The 15,615-nt window shown below is 44.0% G+C and overlaps 1 protein-coding gene across 1 annotated transcript in view; it reads right to left on the minus strand.

Annotated features, from left to right (window-relative positions):
- Window positions 1-414: 414 nt before the first annotated feature.
- The window catches only part of LOC124501993 (putative tetratricopeptide repeat protein 41), a 60,493-nt gene continuing 45,292 nt past the window's right edge, over window positions 415-15,615 (minus strand). The window contains 7 exon segments of the mRNA XM_047066404.1: window positions 415-527; window positions 530-1,092; window positions 1,184-1,313; window positions 9,542-9,675; window positions 13,266-13,418; window positions 14,175-14,322; window positions 15,145-15,184. Of these exon segments, the coding sequence (XP_046922360.1) occupies window positions 415-527; window positions 530-1,092; window positions 1,184-1,313; window positions 9,542-9,675; window positions 13,266-13,418; window positions 14,175-14,322; window positions 15,145-15,184 (1,281 nt within the window).

Below are 15,615 nucleotides of genomic sequence, written 5' to 3' on the forward strand. Positions count from 1 at the left end.
CTTTACGGTTTTGATTTATTCCAATTTATCTTTTCTTATTCATGTTTCATTAAAAAAAGTTTTGGTGATAGCAGTTATAAATTTTGTTTACAAGGAAAATCAATTCATAAATTCAAAATAAACTGTATCAATGTAAAAGTAACACAATTAGAACTTTAATGGTACTGCTTCAGCATATTTTTAGATATGGAACCCTGTGAGATCAACATTCTTCTACCTACCATGTAAATATGAATCACTTCAAAATTGTTTTTAGCTACAATCTGTTACATATTTTAAAGAACTAAAAAAATCAAGACCTAGACTTTGATTATCATCACTTCTAAAAGTCATAAAAGAAAATATCTCATCACAGAGTTCTAAATAAAGGCAAGTATTAAGAAATTTCAAACACAAATACACCCATGATCATTTTTATACTTTATTAGTATCATTTGAGGTCTTCAACAATTTGGTTTCAAACTGAGATCTTCTCTGCAAAAAACTCTTCTGGGGAACCGAACTGTATTCTGGGCTATGAAAAAGCCCCTTTCTGATATGAGCTCAGATATGGATTCCCAGGGATTATTTGTGCTAAGAGACCCTCCTGCCAAGGGATGCCGGTAAATTGTGGTGATTTGGCCTTTTCCACCCTCACCTTTAGCTGAGAAAACCTTTTGCCGTGAAACCTTTACTACACCATCCATTTTACTCAAAGATAAAACCTTAGAGGAATAATCTTTCTTTTTCATTGAACCTCCTTTTCCTGGGTCATTCCATGGCTCCACATTATCCTGTGTCTTCTGTCGGGTCTTCTCCTCAACAGAAATGGAAACAATGGGTCTCGAGACTTTTTTCCCTTTTCCAGAAGCACATTTTGATTTCTCTGAAATTATATGAGGTGCCAAGTCCATGCTTTTAACTCTCTGTAGGTTATGTGCATTCATGCATATCGCAGAGCTCACTGTATTAGAACTCTGAGCACTGTGGTAGTCTAATTTAAGCAAGTACTCGCATAATGAGGTGCCATTCCTAGAACCCTCGAAATATTGCTGACTCATGCCTTGAAGCCAACATCTTCTACTCCTGATCCCCTCAATTTCCCTCAGAAGTCTGCAAAAGATCAGAAATCGTCAAGAGGCCACATGTGTCACGTGAATAGCCAGAAGCAGGTTTCTTTTTGAGACCCAGAACAGAAACTCACTGCAGGATTCCATGGATTGATGAATGAGAAGATCCCAGGTAGGTCGCCCTTAAGTCAAGTGATCTGTACAAATAGCCCACTGCTTCAGTCATGACATGATGACCGGAGTCATTTATGAATAACTGACCTGCTGGATATTTGAAAATAAGAATATTAGCATTTTTAAAAATTACTCCTGGTTCACATACTTAAAAGAGAAGGATAAAAAAAATTATAAAAGATGGCACTGGGTGCTTGTTTCAGCAGTACATATACTAAAATGGGAATGATACAGAGAAGATTACGTGAACCATTCCATTATTTTTAAGAAAAGGGTGGCTCAGTCGTTTGAGCAGCCTACTTTTAACTTCAACTCAGGTCATGGTCTCACAGTTCGTGAGTTCATGCCCCATGTCAGGATCTGAGCTTACAGTGCAAAGCCTGCTTGTGATCCTCTCTCTCTCTCTCTCTCTCTCTTTCCCCCTTCCCTGCTCATGTTTTCTTTCTCTCTCAAAATAAATAAACTTAAAAAAAAAGATGGCATTAGAACATCATCTATTATAGTATTCCTGACAAAAACATTTAATCCAAGTCTAAATATAAGGAAACAATCAGATACAAATTGATTTTGGCTCAGGTCATGGTCTCAAGGTCATGGGATTGAACGTCAGGCTCTGTGCTGACCATGGAGCTTGCTTGGGATTCTCTCTCTCCCTCTCTTTCTCTCTGCCCCTCCCTCTCGTGCATGCACACACGCACTCTCTCAAAATAAATAAAAATAAACGTTTAAAAAAAGGATATTTCCTAGAACACATGGGGACACTTGAATATAAACTGCACATTAGATAACAGCCTTATGTAATGGTCAAATTTCCCAGATTTGATAAGTGTATAGTAGTTATTTGGGGGAACGTCCTTGTACTTTGAAGACACATGCTGAAGTATTTACAAACAGAAGTGTCATATCAGCAACTAACATTTAAATAGTTTGGAAAAAAAAATATGGATGGACATGCACGTATGAAAGAGAAAAAGAATGCAAATGTGGCCAAAAACATTAACAATTGGTGAATATAGGCAAAGGGTCTATAGGTGTTCATTATATAAAGCCAGGTGCCACTGTCAATAATGTAATATAACTCTCTAAAATGTGTTTATATATATATATATATATATATATATATATATATACACATATATATATGACACATACATATATATATATTAACAGTCTAAACTGCAAGTGGTAAATTTATTCATTTATTCATCTACTCATTTTACCCATTTATTCATTTACTCATTTTACCCATTTACAAGACCCATTTTAAGGAGCTGAATTTCTACCACTAGTTATAAACATAATGTAAGGCCAGTGCATACAGGACATCGATTTGGGTGTGTGACAAAGAGACTGCCAAGATCTTAAGGGTAAAAACCACTGGCCCCATATTAATAATAATAATAATAATAATAATAACAATGGTAAATTATGCGATTGCCATCCATCGGGCCTGTGTAATCCTAAAAGGTATAGATGATCATCATTTGTCTATTGTTTTCTCATTTAGCCTTTTACTAGGACACACATCCACATGGTTCAATGAAAATGTATAAAGCTATAAAGTAAAAAGCGTCTCTCCCATCTCGGTCCTCATCTGTGCAGTCTTCTCCTAACCCGCGTCCTTCCAGAGAACTTTTAGTGCATGTCTATTGTCTTTTAAAGAGGAGAAGACTGGAAGAAGTAACTAGCTCCCGTTCATGGTAGAACAGTCCAAGGTCTGCTTCATCCCCAAGCCCGTGTCCTCCACTGACTGCTACACTAGGCTGCCGCTTCCCTCATCCTGGATTGTCCCTCTTCGGAGGACCAGCCGTGGCTTCTATTTGCGGAAATGTTCTCTTCTCTGTAGCTCTGCCTCATGAGTCATAACCCAGGTCTCAGAGTCTCGTAGGGAGCTGTAGCTATTGGCTCTGCTTAGCAATCTGTGGCTATTTTTCTTCTTTTCGAATTATTTTCATAACTCCCTGTGATGTTATGTCTAGCAGAGCAGAAGGCACTTTCACAAGTGACCCTGCTCTGGATGGCCACGTTGCCTTGGTCTTAACTAACCTTACAAGGTAAAGAGAAGAAGAGAGCCAGAATGTCTCACGCGGCAGCTGAGCAAGAACTCATTCCCCGGGATCTTCTGGATGCCAATAACCAGGCCGCACAGAATGTTTATTGTGCCCAAAGCCCTTTAATAGGCTCCGACTTGCCACACAGACCAGCTACCACTGCCCCAACACACACAGTTTCCGGCTCCTGCTCCTCAGACTCCCTCCTGGCCACACATCTTGGCTCCTCAGGCCCCTGTACCCTCAGGATCCATTCTGCACCTGTATCTATAGCTCTGACCTCAGACACAATCCAGTCCTCTCTTTCTGGCAACAAGTGTTGTAGCTTTCAGGAAAGGACAGCCTTGCCTCAGGCCCAGCCCCAGGCCATCCCATCCTCCCTTGGGACCAGTACTGGCTGGGCAGCACGACCTAGACTGGTCAGTCCTCCCAGCCCAGGGAAGAAGACAGACCAGGATGGGTTCGTTTCAATTAGGCGGAAGTCACCGAACCTCTTCTTACTTGAACTCTTCATTCTCGATGGAGAGGGAATCTAACATTAATTGGGCATTCTGTTGGTCTTTCTGCATACATCACCTCATTAAATCTTCAAAATAACCCTATGGACATTATTACTATCCCTTTTTGGCCAGTAAGAAAATTGAGACTCAGGGAGGTTCTGTCCAGAAACCAGCAAAACTAAGATTCAAAGCCAGGTCCCTGGGATCCAAGCACTATAACTTCTAGAGGTAGGTAAAGACAACACCGTTCTCCCTGTTGCAATGGATCCTTAGGAGATTTTCCATAAAAATATAGATAGGGAGGAACCATCAGCTATCTTTTCATTTTGCACTTAGGGACAGAATATGAATCAGAGGTAAGAAAAGTGGGGGACAGGCCTACCAACTACGTTGAAAATCTGTCCTCAGATTTAAAAATTTTTTTAATGTTGACTTTCTTTTTGAGACAGACAGCACAAGCAGGGGAGGGGCAGAGAGAGAGACACACACATAGAATCCAATGCAGGCTCCAGGCTCTGAGCTGTCAGCACAAAGCCCTATGCAGGGCTCGAACTCATCAACCACGAAATCATGACCTGAGCCAGAGTCAGACGCTCAACTGACTGAGCCACCTAGGCGCCCTTATTCTCAGATTTTAAGTGGTAAGTTCTCCTCATCCCCCGCCACCAACTTTTTTACTGCTTATATTAAAAATAAAGTGAGGGACGCCTGGGTGGCTCAGTCGGTTGAGTGTCCAACTCTTGATTTCGGCTCAGGTCATGATCTCATGGGTCCTAAGATCAAGCCCCGAATCAGGCTCTGTGCTGTGGAGCCTGTTTGGAATTCTCTCTCCCTCTCTCTCTGTCCCTACCCCACTCACTCACTCTCAGTCTCTCTCTCTGTCCAAATAAATAAATAAACATTACTAAAAGAATAAAATAAAAAATAAAGTGGTAACTTTACTATTTCCTCTAGAAAAAGAAAGCAAGATCTTTTATCCAAAGACAATCCTCTGCCCTTTTAAGTATTCTTCTAAAGTACAACCTTTTCTAGTCTGTATTCTACTACAATTTAAGCCTCTTGCTTCCTCTAATATTTGCTGTCACCTAACATGTGGGATTTTCCAATGCCAGCCCTGTGTTTACTTTCTCCCCAGTCCATAGTGGCAATGCAGGTGGTTGCCACCAGCTAACAAGGAAGATCTCAGGTGTTGGTGGAGGTCCTCAGGAAATCGAATCAACTCTATGGACACTGCCCAACAGGGAGCCCCCCCCCCCACCTGTGTACCTGTGTGGGAATGAATGGCTAAGTAGAGACAATCCCCTTCTATGTTCTCCACCCGGAAGGTGTCCTGCAAATGTGAATGAGGAAGGAGGATTATGCATTGCCTAGAGGTTCTTTGTTGAAAGTTTTTTTGTTTGCTAAGTATGCATGTCCAAAGTTTCTTCCTCAGAAGTCCTTCAGTTTGAGAAACTAAGCTTGTTTCCTCATTCTTTCAATAAATGTGTGTCTACAAACATATTAGGGAGGGAGAAAGCTATCATTGTCTCAAAGTGAAACGTTGCAACTGGATGTCTCCATGGGCTTTCCATTTCTGCCCTGAAAGGAAACAATATAAGAGGGTATGTGGGCGGGGAGGAGGATGGAGGGTGTCCTTCGCTCCACCCCTCTCCACTGAGACCATTGGCAGGTCCGCTTACAGGGACCCGGCTGCACATGACAAGCAGCAACCTCTGTCCTCTGCCTCAGTACTGCATGAGTTCATTCCACCGATTCAGGGGCCTGTGCAGACCCCACTTTTGAGTAGAGGGAACAAATTCATTGTTCTCTCTTACACAGGCTTTTGCCCCTACCACTCCACCAAAACTGAAGGTTCCCTGCGACCTCTGTGGCGCAAGGGTCTGCTCTCAAGCTGGTGGTCAGTTGTCAGCCCTGTCCTTTCTCAGCTTCCATGACTTTACCGATTCTCAGCCTCCTTCTAGAGCCATTCCTCATCTTTCACTACAACTCTTCCCTCCGCCCAGCCCTTAAATACTGGCATTCTTCCAACTTCTATCTCTTGCCATCTTTTTGTCTTATATTCTTCTTGGCTCTTTCAACCATTCTACTAGGTTGACCCACCAAGCATCTGCTAAGGACTCCAAAATATTTTTCTCCAGCTCAGTCTTCTAGCTCCTAAGCACCAGAGTCATATACTCTACTGCCTACTGAATGTCCCCACTCACATAAGAGATTCAAACTCAACATGCCCTAAATTGGCTCACCATGGATCCCACCCCAAATCTCAACCTATGCTTCCTGTCTTAGAACGGCAACAACCTCATCCACGCAGATGCAATCACCTCTGGTATGGCCATAAACTGGAGGATACCTTTGTTCCCTTCCGTCACCTCCCACATCCAATCAAGCACTGAAAACAGTTGGATTTACCTCTGAAATCTCAAATACAACCCTTTCTCTCTATTTCTACTGTCCTGGTCTCAGTTAACACAGGAGACTCTCCAGTCCTCTCTTACCAGCCCCATCCTCTATCAGCCACAGAGTATTAGATCTAAAATACATTTTTGGTGGGGTGCCTGGGTGGCTCAAGTGGTTAAGCATCTGACTCTTGGATCTCAGCTCGGGTCTTGATCTCAGTGTCGTGAGTTTAAGCCCTGAATTCAGCTCCACACTGGGCATGGTGTCTACTTTAAAAAATGAAGTGAGAGGGGCACCTGGGTGGCGCAGTCGGTTAAGCGTCCGACTTCAGCCAGGTCACGATCTCGCGGTCCGTGAGTTCGAGCCCCGCGTCGGGCTCTGGGCTGATGGCTCAGAGCCTGGAGCCTGTTTCCGATTCTGTGTCTCCCTCTCTCTCTGCCCCTCGCCCGTTCATGCTCTGTCTCTCTCTGTCCCAAAAATAAATAAACATTGAAAAAAAATTAAAAAAAAAAAATGAAGTGAGAGTTGTTTTCTATGAAAAACAGGATGAATGCCTTGGAATTCTTTCAAATTCCAGGGCAACACAGCCATAAAGGGTGGAGGGAAGAAAGAGATAGCAACCTAGAAGGATCTTACACAAACCATGACAATTGTCCAAGTTCTCACCCTACAGAAACTAAAACTGGAAATTGTGGGTGATACATTTTGAGAAAGGTGATGGCTAATTCTAATCAGAGGACCCACTCTAAAAAAAAAAAGTCTTGATTCTAAATTTAAGAGTTTGAGGAAATAACTATTTATATGTGGAAGTTAAAATTGAAATGCATAGGATGCCTGAGTGGCTCAGTCAGTTGAGCATCCGACTTGATTTCAGCTCAGGTCATGATCCCAGGGTCAAGAGATTGAGCCCCAAGTCAGGCTCCATGCTGAGCATTCTCTCTGTCTCTCTTTCTTCCACCCCCACATGTGTGCTCTCTCGCTCTCTCTCTCTCTCTCTCTCAAGGAAAGAATAAAATAAAATTGAAAGGCAGTTTGTCTATGTCACTTACCTGATCTTTTGGATTAAGAGACCTAGTGCTATAGAGGACCACAGCTGAGCCGAGCATTGAAAACTCCTCTGAGGAGAGAGGACTGACTCACCGTATGGAAAGTCACCCACTAGAGCTTTTGTTTAATTTCTTCCTTCTAAATTTGACAGAGATGGTTGGCATTTCTTTTTTTAAAAGAATCCCAGGGAGAGGAAAGTAACGTGAACTTCATCTATCATACTTCTTCCAAAATAAACAATTCAGTATAGAACATTCAGCTTGATATTATGGGATATGAAAAGCCACACTCCCACTGAAATTGTTTCTCAATAGGCGGATTTAAAACACTTATCAGAGGAGCGCCTGGGTGGCTCAGTCGGTTGAGCATCCGACTCTTGATCTCGGCTCAGGTCTTGATCTCACCGTTCATGGCATAGAGCCCCGCCTTGGGCTCTGCACTGACAGCATGGAGCCTGCTTGGGATTCTCTCTCTCCACCCCCTCTGCCCCTCCCCCACTTGTGCACATACGAGCTCTCTCATAAATACATAAATAAAAACACTTATCAGAGAAGGAGAACAGTAATACGGTTCTGTGTCAGAGGTAGCCTGGAACATAAATCACAAAAATCCTCTTTTCATAGTCAGGATTCGTACTAAAATCTCCAGAATTAACAGTTTTATCAGGTTAAGATTTGTCTTGAAACTGGATTGAAATTGAGAGGAGACAAGCTGTACAGGATATATTACACAGAAAGACTTCATTTTTGAATAAGTGTCTCACAAAACCATGACCAGAAGAGGAAACAAAATGTAGAATTTATTGCCCCACAGACTGTCACCTCAGATTCTCCGATTGACCAAACTCAGTTCAGGCTCTTCTCAGCTCTTTTTCAACCAGGCCTCACTTTGGGCTTCTGTGTTCATCTCTGCATTGTCCAGTTTTAGCAAGAATCCTCCTAAGTCAGTTTAGCCATCCTCAGTGTCTGTTCACCCTGGACATCAGGTTCCTCAGTCCCCATCACAGCCCAGGTGAGGCCTGCCTTCAGCAAGAGCCCTGTTAGGTTCATTGAGCCCGAATTCCTTACATCGGACGTTTCCTCTCGGTGAATTTTCTATCCATTGACTCCCTCCCTACTCCTTGGCTATAAATTCTCACTTGTCCATGCTGTATTCAGAATTGAGTGTACTTTTGTACTGAGGCCTCTTTCCCCTATTGCAACAGTCCTAAATAAAATGTTCTTACTGCTTTAAGGTGCAGCAAATACTTGTTGAATGAGTGAATGAATGAATGAATGAATGAGTGAATGAATAAATGTATGAGAATGATAACACAAGTAATTAACATTTAAAATGCCCTTAATGAGGCTCTTGGGTGGCTCAGTTGGTTAAGCATCTGACTCTTAATTTTGGCTCAGGTCATGATCTCACAGTTCAGGAGTTTGAGACCCACATCAGGCTCTGTGGTGATAGTATGGAGCCTGCTTGGGATTCTCTCTCTCTCTCTCTCTCTCTCTCTCTCTCTCTCTCTCTCTCTGCCCCTCCTCCACTCATGTGCACACATGCGTGAGTGCTCTGTCTCTAAAAATAAATAAATAAAGGTAAAATAGTTAAAAAACATTCAATCAAAGGTAGGCCCATGTGAAAAGCCATTTGTGATTTTCAGTCACGTGTTACTCCAGGGTCACAGGAATAAGTATGAAGAGGCTATTCCTATACAAACAGTGTCTTACAACAGAATGGGCAGGAAGGGAAGCCACGCTGACAAGACAGGGTCTAGCCGGGCACGGTGTCCCGCCCACAAGAGATTGAGAGACGGATGGAAAGACTTCTAGAAGATGGAAAGACTTCTTTCCATTACGGACTGAGTGTGTCCTCCTCCCAAATTCTTTTGCTGAACTCCTAACCCCCAACAGGATGGCATTCAGAGATGAGGCCGTTGGGAGGTGAGTGGGTCATGAGGGCAACCCCCTCATGAATGGGATCGGTGCCCTCATAAAAGGGGTGTCCGTCCTCCCACCATGTGAGGACACAGTGAGAAAACAGCTGTCTATGAACCAGGAAGCAGGCTCTCTCACAAGTCTATTGCCACCTGATCTTGGACTTCCCAGCTTTCAGAACTGTGAAAAACAGGTATCTGTTGTCTAGGCCTCCCTGTCTGTGGTATTCTGTTACAGCAGCCCAGACAGACTAAGATGCTTTCCTGATAAGACAAGGTAAACAAGACGCTTACATAGTCAACAGGAGTTACCTGCTTCAAAATGAAGGCATTTTTAAAATAAGCCAAGTATGCAGGTCAAAGGGAAAAGTCACCCTCTTCTAATAGAAATATGTCAGCAATTACTTAATTTACACAAGGTGTCACTTAGGCTAATGCTCAGCTGCTTCCTGACGAGTGAGGAATTGGTGAAAGTCCCTGCATTTTCCTTTATTTGTATCACTTGTTTATAATATTCAATTGCTTGCTTCCTTTGGCATCTAGAAAAGAAAAATTTAATTAAAGGTTTGCATTCATTCATTCATTCATTCATTCATTCAACAAACATTCAGGGCTGGGGCTCAAAGATGAGTAAAACTAATCCGTGTCTCAGAGAACTTCCCAAGGTAGGAGCAGAGGCTGAAGAGTGAAACAAAGGACCGGCCACTCATGAAGGGCACTAAGTGCAAACCTAAGGGTTCGGGGCTTTCGTGGTGCAAAATCTCCATTAAGAGTATGATGTGATCTAACATGCATTGTAGAAAATTCCCCTGGATGGACAATGTGGAGGAGAGACTGCAGCAGGTAAGGCTACAGTCAGGGAGGCCAGTCACTCCAAGGGAAGAATGAGGGTCTGAGGTGATGCAGTGACCCCCAGACGAAAAAGGAGATCCGCTGAACCTGGGCGTTACAGTGAATGTTGTGGCCCTGGTGCTGGGATCATTGGGGCATCACCCAGTAGAGTGACGTGGTTAGAACCTGACCTCTCAAGTTAGACAGGCCTGGTAGTGACATGGAGGTTAGTTAGTGACATGGAGCTCTGCAATCAGACTGCCTGGGTGGTAATCCTGGCTCGACCACTTAAAGCTGGGCAAGCATCCTAATCTTCTGAACCTCAGCTTTCTCACCTTCAAGATGAGCTCAACAGAATTGTTTTGAGGATTTGACGAGAAAACGCATGCAGTCTTTAGTATAGTGACTGATCATAAATACGATCAAGATGACCCCGTGGTGTCTGCACTGGGTGAAACAGAAGACGCGTTTCGTCAGGAAGAGAGGGTGGACGTGTTCAGTCTTGAGAATGTGGACTCGGAAATGCCCAAATACTTTGGAATACTCAAGTGGAGACACCCAATAGATGATAGGTCTAAGAGGAACATGACGGCAGGCGGCCAGCACCTTATGGCTGAAGCTCTAGGCACAGGTGAGGTTGGGGGGCTAAAATTGAGACCAGCGTCCAAGCACAGCGTCCATGAACTGAACCCAAGGGAGCACCATCATTTGAATAAGAGTCAGTGAGAGAAAGAGGAAACCCACAAAAGAACTGAGAAGGGATCATCAGAGAAGAGATCCAGGAGGGAGGGGATCTCAGGCACCAGGAGAGAGTTGTTTCCGGAAGGGAGTCATCAGCACAGTCCTTACCTCAGCATGAGAAGGCCAACAAGATCAAAAAGTACAAAGGGACACATGTAACATGTTCCTGATGACATTCACTGGAGTACAGAAAATGGAGCTGGATGGAGGTAGACGTTCAAAGGTGTGTGAGCCAGAGCCAAAGGAAGGGTGGGGTGTATCAGCGTCTGGACTCACACAGAACCTTCTCTCACACCCATCTGTCGAGAGAAGTGGTAGATGCTAACCCGGCAGATGCTAACGCTGATTCCACCCATAGGATGACACCTATACCCCTCTCCCAAACACAGGACCTGACAAAGAATCTCTCCTTGACCAAACTCCGCTCATGGCCTTCTCACTCTTTCTCAAACAGGCCTTAACTTTTGGATGTCTGTGTTCATTTCTGCACCGTCCAACTTTAGCAAGAATCCTGATAAGTCCGTTTAAAGAGGACTCCCCGCCCCCTGATGTCTGATCACTGTCAAAACCGGGTTCCTCATTCCCCGTCATACCCCAGGTGAGGTCTGATCATGCCAGCCTGCTTTCAGCAAGCATCCTGTTAGGTCGGGGGCACCTGGGTGGCTCAGTCGGTTGAGCGTCTGACTTCAGCTCAGGTCATGATCTCACGGTTCGTGAGTTCAAGCCCCACAGGGCTCATTGCTGTCAGTGCACAGCCTGCTTGGGATCCTCTGTCCCCCTCTCTCTCTGCCCCTCCCCCACTTGTGTTCTCTCTCAAATACAAATAAACATTAAAGAAATTTAAGAAAACATTAAAAAAAAAAAAAAGGAATCCCCTTAGGTCCATTGAGCTTGAATCCTCCTCACCCCCGATGTTTCTTCTCAGCAATTTTCCATCCACCGATCCCCCCCACACACAACTTCTCTTTGTATTGGGGGTTGTGTCCAATCTTTCCCCCTGCAAAACCTCACTGCAGGACCTGAAAAAAAGTCCACCTTATCTTTCTTTAACAAGTGTTACTGAGACAGGAAAAGCAAAGGGACTCCATGAGAGAAAAAGTTGTTTTTTTTCCTTCTTTTCTGGCTTTTATTCTTGCTAGGACCTGCACCCCTACCCACTCTACACATGCCTTGGAAAGCAAAGAGCATATGTCCTCCTTGCCAGGGACAAGGAATTAATGATTTCTCAGGAATAGATAACATCTAAGGACAGGCCGGGCGAGAATGACCAGAAGAAGCCATCACGGGTACTCCAGACCACCAGCGCTAGACATCTCCATGCCAAGGACCCCTGGCTCCAAGAACTAACACCTGGGCCCTCATCTTTGATCTAGCTGGTTCCTGGATGCCTGAGGGGACACTTACACCAGACCGCCATCCTCAGTAAAAACTCCCAGACCCCAAGCAAAAACGAGACTCGTGCTCTTTTCCTTTCCAAGTCTCCTGGACACCCCATCTATCTGTCTGTCTGTCTGTCTCTCTCTATATACATATATATATATTTTTTGTTTTTTTTCAGTAAACTATGCTTTCACCTCCTGCTGGCTCACGTTTGATTTCCATCCTGCCTGAAGCCAAGGACCCCTTAGCTGGTCTCACAGTACCCTGCTCTGGGTCCCTGGGTCAGGTCTGCCCTACATCATTATGAACAGTTTTTTCTCTAACAGCCTTAACAATGCCTTGTGTGGAGAGCAGAAGGAAAGCCCCAAGCGTCACAGGAGAGGAAGGGGACTTCCCGAATGAGGAGAGGAGAAGGAAAACACAGAGGGAAAGCCTGGGTCTTCCAGGAGGAGACCGATGGGGTGTGGCCCCACAGACAATGGAGCTGAGACCTGCACAGAGTCAGGATATAAATACAGTTAACCCTTGAACCACGCTGTTGGGGGGGGGGGGTGGAGAGGGACACCAACCCCTGTGCAACTGAAAATGTGCATATCTTTTGACTCCCCAAAACTTTAATAGTAACACTTACAGTGTTACTTACAGTGTTAAGTGTTACTGATAACATAAGTAGTCAATTAGTACAGACTTGTATATCATACGTATTGTATATACTGTACTCTTACAATGAAATAAGCTAGGGAAAAGAAAATGTTATGAGGAAAATCATAAGGAAGAAAAAAATGCATTTACAGTCCTGTACCATATTTATTTTTTTTAAATCCATATATAAGTGGATCCACACAGTTCACACCTGTGTGGTTTAAGGGTTGGCTGTACATCTTCCTCCAAGGCCTGGGAGTGATTCAGGGAATCACAACAACATCACACTCCTTTGTATTTTTCCTACTGCAAAAACTTCTACACAATTCGTGGGCCAAGAGGTCCTTTCAAATACATTACAGTCAGTGTCCTGACAGACAGGGACAGAACTCTCAGGTTTCTGAACAAGGCTGCAGTCAGAGAAGTGAGGCACCCTCGATGGGTCAACCCCAGACCTCCCAGCCACTGGTATTTTGGTGGGGGGCGGGGGGGGGGAGAGAAGACACGCTACTTGGAACATTTGGTATAAACTTACCTTTCACTCTCTTCCGGTAGAAAAGATAGTAAATCTGCTAAAAATTCCATAATTTCTCCAACTAGGATATTTTTCTCACCAAACAAACTTCTCCTGATATTTAAGCATTCTTGAAGTCTCATTTTTGCAAGAGACGTGTCTCCAGCAGCAAATCTGAGAATAAAATGCATGTGTGTCTTTACTGGGTACGATATTATTGGCTACTTCATTGTACTATCAAAGGTAATTCTTACAAACATCTTTTATTTTATACAGAAAGAAACAGAACAGCAGAGCAGTTTCTAATATAGAGATTCAAGACCTTCACAGTGACTTATAAGGAGATAAGTGAATATCTTATAAGAAACTAGACACTATTCTCAACCCGATCACTATCGACACTTGGGCTAGGTACTATGTTGCTGTCTTGTGTATTGTATAATGTGTAGCATCATCCTGGCCTCTACCCACTAGGTGTCAGTAAGAATCCCTCCAAATGCCTCCAGACATTACCAGAGGTGCCCCGAGGAGCAAAGTCACCCCTGGTTGAGAACCACAGAAGCAGAGGATAGAAATGCTAACATTCAGCATTTCTTCACCCAGTTAGATGGAAAATGGATTAACAAGTGTGGCTTAAAAATCTTAATCTTGGGGCACCTGGGTGGTTCAGTTGGTTAAGAGGCCGACTCTTGATTGCAGCTCAGGTCATGATCTCACGGTTCGTGAGTTCAAGCCACACATCGGGCTCTGTGCTGACAGTGTGGAGCCTGCTTCGGATCCTCTGTCCTCCTCTCTCTGCCCCTCCCCCACTCAGGCTGCATTCTTTCTCTCAAAAACAAATAAATGTTAAAAAAAAAAAAGAATATTAATCTTAACAATAAAAACTAGTACAGAAAACAATAATTTTTCAAGAAAAAAATTCGTGTTTACATCAGAACACCTTCGGTGTATTTCATGGTAGCCTGGTCACAGGGGTTGTTGTCCAAAAAGCTGGAAGTTTGAGTAGCACATTCCAAAATATGATTTTCTTTTAAGTACTTTTCACTTGCTGACTTTACCAGGTTGTTCAGCACTCTGCCTGCAGAGAATACATTTTGGCAAAGAAGACAATGCTTAAGGTTTTTTTATTCTACAAAAGAGTTAAGATGTCAAGAGGCAGAGCATTTAACATCATTTCTTCATCACTGCCAATAGCCAGGATTTTCTTAATAAATCAGTTCCTGGCCTACATTGCACAGGGCTTGGTTTTCATACAACGAATTTGTGTGTGCACAGCAATTACAAGGCTGAAGAGCTAAGACAACAGATTGGAACCGAATTCTGAGACCGTTTTGCAAATGAATAGATCAGAAATTAAGTAAGAATATGGATCATCACTGTGGTAGCCAAGTCCTACAGAAGGCAGCCAGCACAGTCTTGCAGTAATAATAAAATGATAAAGCTTACAACAAGAAGCACATGAATTAGCCCTATAAATCCAACTAAGAAATCATGAGCTATCCCTAGATACACACTGCCTTGGGGATGTACCTTCTGCAAAGGCCCAGCTTCTTGCTCCTTTATTGAGTTATATATTCTGACACTAATACAGAGTCCTAAAATGCAGAAAGGATTTTCTAAGCCCTACTTTGTTAGGAAGAGAAAAAGCCCCAACAATGTTCCCAGAAGGCATTAGTCCAGCATTGGTGGCAATAAAGAAAATCAGACTTAACTCCCTGTGCTACGGAATTCAGTTGTGATTATAGAGGATTACCATGAAACTGTCAAGAGACATCTTTCCCGTCATCAGTGGGACCACATTCACTGCCCCACCCCCACCTCACCCAGTGCCTCACGTCTTTCACTTGGGCATCAGGGAGGGATACAGCCATGTACCCAATCTCCCAATGTCCCCTCTCACCCGCCATGTAGTCCATTCTCCACACCGCAGCAAAAGTGGTCTCAAAACAGAAATCGGATGATGCCATCCCCAGCCTAACTCTCTGTAACGGCTTCCCCCTCACTGAGAAAAAAGTCCAAATGCTTGCCCAAGGCCCGACACAATTCGGGCCCAGCTGCCTCCTGCCCTTTGCTCAGGGAGGCTCTTCCCACGGCTAGCACAGGCCAAGCCCCTTCCCACCCCAGGGCTCTGCACATGCTGTCTCCTTTGCCAGGACCACATGTCTCAGCTTAAATGCCCTCTTGACCCTTCAGAGGCAGACCCTCCCCCTGCTTAAGCTCTCTACCTATGGCTCCTCTGTGTCTTCCATTGTATTTATTCCAACCTGCAATCATTGTGTGTTACCTGTCATCTCCATTAGAGGGCAGTGTTGGTGACTGTCCTGTTCACTGTGCTGGGTTCAGCAGAGCCCTGGGTGCATCGCAGGTGCTC

The sequence above is a fragment of the Lynx rufus genome, unplaced genomic scaffold (assembly GCF_022079265.1).
Source record: "Lynx rufus isolate CCGP_SWC_20201006 ecotype Redwood Valley unplaced genomic scaffold, mLynRuf1.p SCAF_7, whole genome shotgun sequence".
NCBI classification, from domain to species: domain Eukaryota; kingdom Metazoa; phylum Chordata; class Mammalia; order Carnivora; family Felidae; genus Lynx; species Lynx rufus.